Source organism: Pseudoliparis swirei, chromosome 16 (assembly GCF_029220125.1).
Source record: "Pseudoliparis swirei isolate HS2019 ecotype Mariana Trench chromosome 16, NWPU_hadal_v1, whole genome shotgun sequence".
NCBI lineage: Eukaryota > Metazoa > Chordata > Actinopteri > Perciformes > Liparidae > Pseudoliparis > Pseudoliparis swirei.
Genome location: NC_079403.1, coordinates 169,676 through 179,892, shown reverse-complemented (window position 1 = coordinate 179,892; position 10,217 = coordinate 169,676). Strand labels below are relative to the sequence as shown.

Here is a 10,217-nt window from a genome sequence, read left to right as displayed (position 1 = left end):
ATATTTTATATATTATTTATATTTTATATATCTATTATTTATATATATCTATTATTGATATATATATATAATTATGTATATACAAAATATATAATAATATATATTAGGGCTGTCAGCGTTAACGCGTTAATCTGTGATTAATTTGGCCGTGTTAACGCACTAAAATATTTTAACGCAATTAACGCAACTTTGTTTACTTCCGGTGTTCGTTGAAGTTTTTCACTCCTGAGTGTCAAACCGCGGCAGTACGGTTTAACACTGTTTCCGTTTTTAAAACAATTATTTCTCCGCGAAAATAAGGAGCAGAAATGAGTTTAAACTCGTGGATGAATCAGTCGGGTTTCCTCCTGCTCCTCCTTCCTCCCGCCTCCCCTGACACACAGAGGAACGGAGGGCGACGGTCGGGGACGCGGCGCGGAAAGAACTCGTCACACGAAACCTTCACCGTGATTGGTCAATCCGTTTGTCTGTCAACATTTTGCGAAAAAAACAACCAATGATCACTCAGTAAATCACAAAGGACCTCCCACCTCACAGGTGAGGCTCATGAGCAGCCTGTCAGTCAGAAGCCAGAGAACACGGCGCGAGGACAATGGGCCTTATTACAGAGCTGAGATTGTTCTGGAATGTTTGATGTAGAACACGTGGGTATGTGTCATATGCAAACGCCTTTAAAAGGTGAATTTACATGTTTTTGTAAAATGTATAAAATGAGCCCCGCCTCCAGAGGGTGAACGTGACATATGTGAATGTCAGTCAGTTACCAAGGCCACTGGTTCTGCTGTTCAGTGGTAAAGATGACAGGACCAATGGGGTCTCAATATACTTCTTTTTTTTTTACTAATCTGATGTTTCACTGAAGAAACTATTTATCATCCACGATATTAAATACCTCGCTGGCACTTTATAGGTAGGAGCCTCTTTGAAAACACAGCTCTGTGTGGAGTTTTGTCTTTAAAAAGAAGAAACAAAAACTTTTTATCGCGATTAATCGCGATTAATGAATTTCAAAATGTGCGATTAATTAGTTAATTTTTTAAATCGATTGACAGCCCTAATATATATATATTTAAGATATATATATATTATATATATTATATATATAAAATGATAAAAATAATAAATATAGAATAAAAAATATATTTAATATATATAAATAATAATAATAATAATCATTTATTTTATATAGCGCTTCTCAAGTCATGTCGACATCCCGAAGTCGCTTTACAGAGTCCAGTAGTCACACACACAGTCATATATATATATATAGAAAAAAGAAAGAAAACATATATATCGGGTATTGTGTGTCTAAAGCTTGAAAGGCCCCTCAGCGTCGTCTGCAGAACGTTTCAACAGAAGCACCCTGGACCCCGCGGTGATCAGTGGACAGGTATTTATTAACATGCACATTGACATCTTCAAAGAAAGGGATTTATATTATTCACAAGTCATTTTAAAATGTTGGTCCGTCTCTCAATCAAAAACAGGCTCCTAGCCTCTAACCCCTAACCTCTCCTAGCCTCTAACCTCCCCTAACCTCTAACCTCTCCTAGCCCCTAACCTCTCCTAGCCTCTAACCTCCCCTAACCTCTCCTAACCCCTAACCTCTCCTCTAACCTCCCCTAACCCTAACCTCTAACCTCTCCTCTAACCCCTAACCTCTCCTAGCCTCTAACCTCTCCTAACCCCTAACCTCTCCTAGCCTCTAACCCCTAATCTCCTAACCTCTAACCCCTAGCCCCTAACCTCCCTAACCTAGCTCTAACCTCCCTAACCTCCTAACCCCAACCCCAACCTCCAACCTCGAACCTCCTAACCTCTCCCCAGCCTCTAACCCTAGCCTCTAACCCCTAACCTCCAACCTCCCCTTCCTCCTAACCCCTAACCTCTCCTAGCCTCTAACCCCTAATCTCCTAACCCCGCCTAGCCTCTAACCTCCCCAACGAACCTCTCCAACTCCCTAGCCCCCAACCCCTAGCCTTCCAACCTCACCTCCAACCTCCCCACTCCTAACCTCCCAGCCTCCAACCTCCCTAACCTCAACCTCCTAGCCTCTAACCTCCTAGCTCTAACCCTCAATCTCCTAACCTCCTAGCCCCAACCTCCTAATCGAACCTCCAACCTCCTAGCCTCTAACCCCTAATCTCCTAACCCCGCCTAGCCTCTAACCTCCCCTAACCTCGAACCTCTCCTAACCTCTCCTAGCCTCTAACCCCTAACCTCCAACCTCCCCTTCCTCCTAACCCCTAACCTCCTACCTCCCAACCCCAACCTCCTAGCCCTAACCTCCTAGCCTCTAACCTCCAACCTCCCAGCCTCTGGCAATCTCCTAACCCCGCCTAGCCTCTAACCTCCTAACCTCGAACCTCCCCTAGCCTCTAACCTCCAACCTCCCCTACCTCCTAACCCCTAACCTCCCCTAACCTCTCCTAACCCCTAACCTCTCCTAGCCTCTAACCCCTAACCTCTCCTAACCTCTAACCTCTCCTAACCTCTGTTTCCCCACCTCCTAACCTCTAACCTCTAACCTCTCCTAACCTCCTAACCTCCCCTATCCTAACGTCCTAACCTCCAACCTCTCCTAACCTCTCCTAACGTCCTAACCTCCAACCTCTCCTAACCTCCCCATACCTCCTAACCTCTAACCCCTAACCTCTCCTAACGTCCTAACCTCTAACCCCTAACCTCTCCTAACGTCCTAACCTCCAACCTCTCCTAACCTCCCCATACCTCCTAACGTCCTAACCTCTAACCCCTAACCTCAAACCTCCCCATACCTCCTAACCTCTAACCTCTAACCCTAGCACGCGCTGCTGCTGTAGGGGCAGACCACGCACACCTGGGCCACGTCGTCGTACTCATACGTCCTCTTCAGGAACGTGTCCCTGAGTCTCAACCCGGAGATGCTCTGGAACAAGGAGAACAGAGAGAAGGAGAAGGACAACGTGAAGGAGAAGGTGAAAGACAACGTGAAGGAGAAGGTGAAGGACAACGTAAAGGAGAACGTGAAGGAGAAGGTGAAAGACAACGTGAAGGAGAAAGACAACGTGAAGGAGAAGGTGAAGGACAACGTGAAGGAGAAAGACAACGTAAAGGACAACGTGAAGGAGAAGGACAACGTGAAGGAGGAGAACGTAAAGGAGAACGTGAAGGTTAAAGAGAACGTAAAGGAGAACGTGAAGGACAATGTGAAGGAGAAGGAGAAGGACAATGTGAAGGAGAACGACAACGTAAAGGAGAACGTGAAGGAGAACGACAACGTAAAGGAGAACGTGAAGGAGAAGGTGAAGGACAACGTAAAGGACAATGTGAAGAAGGAGAACGTAAAGGAGAAGGTGAAGGACAACGTGAAGGAGAAAGACAACGTAAAGGACAACGTGAAGGAGAACGTAAAGGAAAACGTGAAGGAGAAGGTGAAGGACAACGTAAAGGACAACGTGAAGGAGAACGTCAAGGAAAACGTAAAGGAGAAGGTGAAGGACAACGTGAAGGAGAAAGACAATGAAGACAACGTGAAGGAGAACGAAGGAGAACGAAGGAGAATGTAAAGGAGAAGGTGAAGGAGGACAACGTGAAGGAGAAGGTGAAGGAGGACAACTTGAAGGAGAATGTAAAGGAGAAGGACAACGTGAATGAGAAGGTGAAGGAGAACGTAAAGGACAACATGAAGGAGAAGGACAACGTGAAGGAGAAGGTGAAGGACAGCGTGAAGGAGAAGGACAACGTGAAGGAGAAGGTGAAGGAGAAGGATAACGCGAAGGAGAAGAAGAAGGTGAAGGACAACGTGAAGGCGAAGGAGAATGTAAAGGAGAACGTAAAGGACAACGTGAAGGAGAACGTGAAGGACAACGAGAAGGACCACGTGAAGGAGAAGGATAACGTGAAGGAGAATGTAAAGGAGAAGGTGAAGGACAACGTGAAGAAGAATGTAAAGGAGAAGATAAAGGAGAAGGACAAGGAGAAGGTGAAGGAGAAGGACAACGTGAAGGAGAATGTAAAGGTGAAGGTGAAGGAGAAGGACAACTTGAAGGAGAATGTAAAGGAGAAGGACAACGTGAAGGAGAACGTAAAGGACAACATGAAGGAGAAGGACAACGTGAAGGAGAAGGTGAAGGACAGCGTGAAGGACAATGTGAAGGAGAAGGTGAAGGACAACGTGAATGAGATGGTGAAGGAGAACGACAACGTGAAGGAGAAGGAGAACGTAAAGGAGACCGTGAAGGACAACGTGAAGGAAAATGTAAAGGAGAACGTAAAGGACAACGTGAAGGTTAAAGAGAACGTAAAGGACAACGTGAAGGAGAAAGACAACGTGAAGGAGAACGTAAAGGAGAACGTGAAGGAGAACGACAACGTAAAGGAGAACGTGAAAGAGAAGGTGAAGGACAACGTGAAGGAGAAAGACAACGTAAAGGACAACGTGAAGAAGGAGAAGGTGAAGGACAACGTGAAGGAGAAAGACAACGTAAAGGACAACGTGAAGGAGAATCTAAAGGAGAACGTAAAGGAGAATGTAAAGGAGAAGGTGAAGGAGGACAACGTGAAGGAGAAGGTGAAGGACAACTTGAAGGAGAATGTAAAGGAGAAGGTGAAGGACAATGTGAAGGAGAAGGACAACTTGAAGGAGAATGTAAAGGAGAAGGTGAAGGACAACGTGAAGGAGAAGGTGAAGGACAACGTGAAGAAGGAGAAGGACAACGTGAAGGAGAAGAAGGTGAAGGAGAAGGACAACGTGAAGGAGAATGTAAAGGTGAAGGAGAAGGACAACTTGAAGGAGAATGTAATGGAGAAGGACAACGTGAATGAGAAGGTGAAGGAGAACGTAAAGGACAACATGAAGGAGAAGGACAACGTGAAGGAGAACGTGAAGGACAGCGTGAAGGAGAAGGACAACGTGAAGGAGAAGGATAACATGAAGGAGAAGGACAATGTAAAGGAGAAGGTGAAGGAGAATGTAAAGGAGAACGTGAAGGACAACGTGAAGGAGAAAGACAACGTAAAGGACAACGTAAAGGACAACGTGAAAGAGAACGAGAAGGACAACAAGAAGGACAACGTGAAGGTGAAGGACAACGTGAATGAGAAGGTGAAGGAGAATGTAAAGGAGAAGGTGAAGGATAAGGACAACGTGAAGGAGAAGGTGAAGGACAACGTGAAGGAGAATGTAAAGGAGAAGAACAACGTGAAGGAGAATGTAAAGGTGAAGGAGAAGGTGAAGGAGGACAACTTGAAGGAGAATGTAAAGGAGAAGGACAACATGAAGGAGAAGGACAGCATGAAGGAGAAGGACAACATGAAGGAGAAGGTGAAGGAGAAGGATAACGTGAAGAAGAAGGTGAAGGACAACGTGAAGGGGAATGTAAAGGAGAAGGTGAAGGAGAATGTAAAGGAGAACGTGAAGGAGAAGCTGAAGGACAACGTGAAGGAGAAAGACAACGTAAAGGACAACGTGAAGGAGAACGTGAAGGAGAAGGACAACGTAAAGGACAACGTGAAAGAGAACGAGAAGGACAACGTGAAGGAGAAGGACAACGTGAAGGAGAAGGACAACGTGAAGGAGAAGGTGAAGGACAACGTGAAGGAGAAAGACAACGTAAAGGTAAATGTGAAGGAGAAGGAGAACGTAAAGGAGAACGTGAAGGAGAAGGACAACGTGAAGGAGAACGTAAAGGAGAACGTGAAGGACAACGTGAAGGTTAAAGAGAACGTAAAGGAGAACGTGAAGGAGAAAGACAACGTGAAGGAGAAGGACAACGTGAAGGAGAAGGATAACGTGAAGGAGAAGGTGAAGGAGAAGGACAACGTAAAGGAGAAGGTGAAGGACAACGTGAAGGAGAAAGACAACGTAAAGGAGAACGTGAAGGACAACGTGAAGGAGAAGGAGAACGTAAAGGAGAAGGTGAAGGACAACGTGAAGGAGAAAGACAACGTAAAGGACAACGTAAAGGACAACGTGAAGGAGAAGGAGAACGTCAAGGAAAACGTAAAGGAGAAGGTGAAGGACAACGTGAAGGAGAAAGACAACGAGAAGGAGAACGTAAAGGAAAACGTAAAGGAGAAGGTGAAGGACAACGTGAAGGAGAAAGACAATGTAAAGGACAACGTGAAGGAGAAGGTGAAGGAGGACAACGTGAAGGAGAAGGACAACTTGAAGGAGAATGTAAAGGAGAAGGTGAAGGACAACGTGAAGGAGAAGGTGAAGGACAACTTGAAGGAGAATGTAAAGGAGAAGGACAACGTGAATGAGAAGGTGAAGGAGAACGTAAAGGACAACATGAAGGAGAAGGACAACGTGAAGGTGAAGGAGAAGGATAACGTGAAGGAGAAGAAGAAGGTGAAGGACAACGTGAAGGAGAATGTAAAGGAGAAGGAGAATTTAAAGGAGAACGTGAAGGAGAAGGTGAAGGACAACGTGAAGGAGAAAGACAACGTAAAGGACAACGTGAAGGACAACGTGAAGGAGAAGGATAACGTGAAGGAGAAGGACAACGTGAAGGAGAAGGTGAAGGAGAACGTAAAGGACAACATGAAGGAGAAGGACAACATGAAGGAGAAGGTGAAGGACAGCGTGAAGGAGAAGGACAATGTGAAGGAGAAGGACAATGTGAATGAGAAGGTGAAGGACAACGTGAAGAAGGAGAACGTAAAGGAGAACGTGAAGGACAACGTGAAGGTTAAAGAGAACGTAAAGGAGAACGTAAAGGAGAAGGAGAACGTAAAGGAGAACGAAGGAGAAGGACAACGTGAAGGAGAAAGACAACGTGAAGGAGAACGTAAAGGAGAACGTGAAGGAGAAGGACAACGTGAAGGAGAACGACAACGTAAAGGAGAACGTGAAAGAGAAGGTGAAGGACAACGTGAAGGAGAAAGACAACGTAAAGGACAACGTGAAGAAGGAGAACGTAAAGGAGAAGGTGAAGGACAACGTGAAGGAGAAAGACAACGTAAAGGACAACGTGAAGGAGGACAACGTGAAGGAGAAGGTGAAGGACAACGTGAAGGAGAAGGACAACGTGAAGGAGAAGAAGAAGGTGAAGGACAACGTGAAGGAGAAGGTGAAGGAGAAGGACAACTTGAAGGAGAATGTAATGGAGAAGGACAACGTGAATGAGAAGGTGAAGGAGAACGTAAAGGACAACATGAAGGAGAAGGACAACGTGAAGGAGAATGTGAAGGAGAAGGACAACGTGAAGGAGAAGGATAACATGAGAAGGACAATGTAAAGGAGAAGGTGAAGGAGAATGTAAAGGAGAAGGTGAAGGACAACATGAAGGAGAATGTAAAGGAGAAGATAAAGGAGAAGAACAACGTGAAGGAGAAGGTGAAGGAGAAGGACAACGTGAAGGAGAAGGTGAAGGACAGCATGAAGGAGAAGGACAACGTGAAGGAGAAGGACAACGTGAAGGAGAAGGTGAAGGAGAAGGACAACTTGAAGGAGAATGTAAAGGAGAAGGACAACGTGAATGAGAAGGTGAAGGAGAACGTAAAGGACAACATGAAGGAGAAGGACAACGTGAAGGTGAAGGACAGCGTGAAGGAGAAGGACAACGTGAAGGAGAAGGTGAAGGAGAAGGATAACGTGAAGGAGAAGAAGAAGGTGAAGGACAACGTGAAGGAGAATGTAAAGGAGAACGTGAAGGAGAAGGTGAAGGACAACGTGAAGGAGAAAGACAACGTAAAGGACAATGTGAAGGAGAAGGATAACGTGAAGGAAAATGTAAAGGAGAAGGTGAAGGACAACGTGAAGGAGAATGTAAAGGAGAAGGACAACGTGAAGGAGAAGGTGAAGGAGAAGAAGAAGGTGAAGGAGAAGGACAACGTGAAGGAGAATGTAAAGGTGAAGGACAACTTGAAGGAGAATGTAAAGGAGAAGGACAACGTGAAGGAGAAGGTGAAGGAGAACGTAAAGGACAACATGAAGGAGAAGGACAGCGTGAAGGAGAAGGACAATGTGAAGGAGAAGGTGAAGGACAACGTGAAGAAGGAGAACGTGAAGGAGAAGGAGAACGTGAAGGAGGAGAACGTAAAGGAGAACGTGAAGGTTAAAGAGAACGTAAAGGAGAACGTAAAGGAAAATGTAAAGGAGAACGTAAAGGACAACGTGAAGGAGAAAGACAACGAGAAGGAGAACGTAAAGGAGAACGTGAAGGAGAAGGACAACGTGAAGGAGAACGACAACGTGAAGGAGAACGTAAAGGAGAACGTGAAGGAGAACGGAAGGTGAAAGGAACGAAGGACAACGTGAAGGAGAACGTGAAAGGAGAAAGACAACGAACATGAAGAGAAAGGACAACGTGAAGGAGAAGGTGAAGGAGAAGGACAACTTGAAGGAGAATGTAAAGGAGAAGGTGAAGGACAATGTGAAGGAGAAGGACAACTTGAAGGAGAATGTAAAGGACAACATGAAGGAGAAGGTGAAGGACAATGTGAAGAAGGAGAAGGACAACGTGAAGGTGAAGGAGAAGGACAACGTGAAGGAGAATGTAAAGGTGAAGGAGAAGGACAACTTGAAGGAGAATGTAATGGAGAAGGACAACGTGAAGGAGAAGGACAACGTGAAGGAGAAGGTGAAGGAGAATGTAAAGGTGAAGGACAACGTGAAGGACAGCATGAAGGAGAAGGACAACATGAAGGAGAAGGACATGAAGGAGAAGGACAATGTGAAGGAGAAGGTGAAGGAGAATGGAAAGTGAAGGAGAAGGTGAAGGAGACAATGAAGGACAATGTGAAGGAGAAGAACAACGTGAAGGAGAAGGTGAAGGAGAAGGACAACGTGAGGAAGGAGAAGGACAACGTGAAGGAGAAGAAGAAGGTGAAGGACAACGTGAAGGAGAATGTAAAGGTGAAGGAGAAGGACAACTTGAAGGAGAATGTAATGGAGAAGGACAACGTGAATGAGAAGGTGAAGGAGAATGAAGGACAAATGAAGGAGGACAACGGAAGGAGAAGGAGAATGAAGGAGAAGGTGAAGGACAACGTGAATGAGAAGGTGAAGGAGAATGTAAAGGAGAAGGTGAAGGATAAGGACAACGTGAAGGAGAAGGTGAAGGAGAAGGACAACGTGAAGGAGAATGTAAAGGAGAAGAACAACGTGAAGGAGAAGGTGAAGGAGAAGAAGGACAACGTGAAGGAGAACGAATGAGAAGGTGAAGGAGAACGTGAAGGAAGGAGAAGGACAACGTGAAGGAGAAGGGAAGAAGAAGAAGGACAACGTGAAGGAGAAGGACAACGAAGGAGAAGGTGAAGGAGAATGAAGGACAACGTGAAGGAGAAGAAGGACAACGTGAAGGAGAACGGAAGGAGAAGGTGAAGGAGAAGACAAGTGAAGGACAACGTGAAGGAGAAGTAAAGGACAAGGTGAAGGAGAAGGACAACTTGAAGGAGAAGGAAAGGACAGAAGGAGAAGGAGAAGGTGAAGGACAACGTGAAGAAGGTGAAGGACAACGTGAAGGAGAAGGACAACGTGAAGGAGAAGAAGAAGGTGAAGGAGAAGGACAACGTGAAGGAGAATGTAAAGGTGAAGGAGAAGGACAACTTGAAGGAGAATGTAAAGGAGAAGGACAACGTGAAGGAGAAGGTGAAGGAGAAGGACAACGTGAAGGAGAAGGACAACGTGAAGGAGAAGGTGAAGGAGAAGGACAACGTGAAGGAGAAGGAGAAGGACAACGTGAAGGACAGCGTGAAGGAGAAGGACAATGTGAAGGAGAAGGACAACGTGAAGGAGAATGTGAAGGCGAACGTGAAGGACAACGTGAAGGACAATGTGAAGGAGAAGGTGAAGGAGAAGGACAACGGAAGGAGAAGTGAAGGACAAGGTGAAGGAGAAGGACAATGAAGGAGAAGAGGACAACGTGAAGGGAGAAGGACAACGTGAATGAGAAGGTGAAGGAGAACGTAAAGGACAACATGAAGGAGAAGGACAACGTGAAGGAGAAGGACAGCATGAAGGAGAAGGACAACGTGAAGGAGAAGGATAACGTGAAGGAGAAGGTGAAGGAGAACGTAAAGGACAACATGAAGGAGAAAGTGAAGGAGAATGTAAAGGAGAATGTGAAGGACAACGTGAAAGAGAACGAGAAGGACAACAAGAAGGACAACGTGAAGGAGAAGGTGAAGGACAACGTGAATGAGAAGGTGAAGGAGAAGGTGAAGGATAAGGACAACGTGAAGGAGAAGGTGAAGGAGAAGGACAACGTGAAGGAGAATGTAAAGGAGAA

The 10,217-nt window shown here is 45.6% G+C and overlaps 1 protein-coding gene and 1 long non-coding RNA gene across 6 annotated transcripts in view; both read right to left on the bottom strand.

Annotated features, from left to right (window-relative positions):
- Positions 1-1,378: 1,378 nt before the first annotated feature.
- On the bottom strand, positions 1,379-1,937 carry LOC130206500 (uncharacterized). Its single transcript, XR_008834132.1, has 2 exons — positions 1,887-1,937; positions 1,379-1,725 (listed from the first exon to the last, which is right to left on the bottom strand). It is a non-coding gene; the product is annotated as an uncharacterized LOC130206500 (long non-coding RNA).
- Positions 1,938-2,560: 623 nt separating this feature from the next.
- The window catches only part of trappc13 (trafficking protein particle complex subunit 13), a 31,335-nt gene continuing 23,678 nt past the window's right edge, over positions 2,561-10,217 (bottom strand). For 2 of the 5 annotated variants that reach the window (XM_056434514.1, XM_056434520.1), the window contains 2 exons: positions 2,761-2,908; positions 2,561-2,685 (listed from right to left, as the gene is read on the bottom strand). In XM_056434514.1, coding sequence (XP_056290489.1) covers positions 2,801-2,908 — 108 coding nt within the window. In that variant the 3' untranslated portion in view covers positions 2,561-2,685; positions 2,761-2,800. Of the gene's footprint in view, positions 2,686-2,719; positions 2,739-2,760; positions 2,909-10,217 lie in introns of those variants that run through there. The other 3 variants (XM_056434515.1, XM_056434516.1, XM_056434517.1) reach the window with 3 other exon arrangements.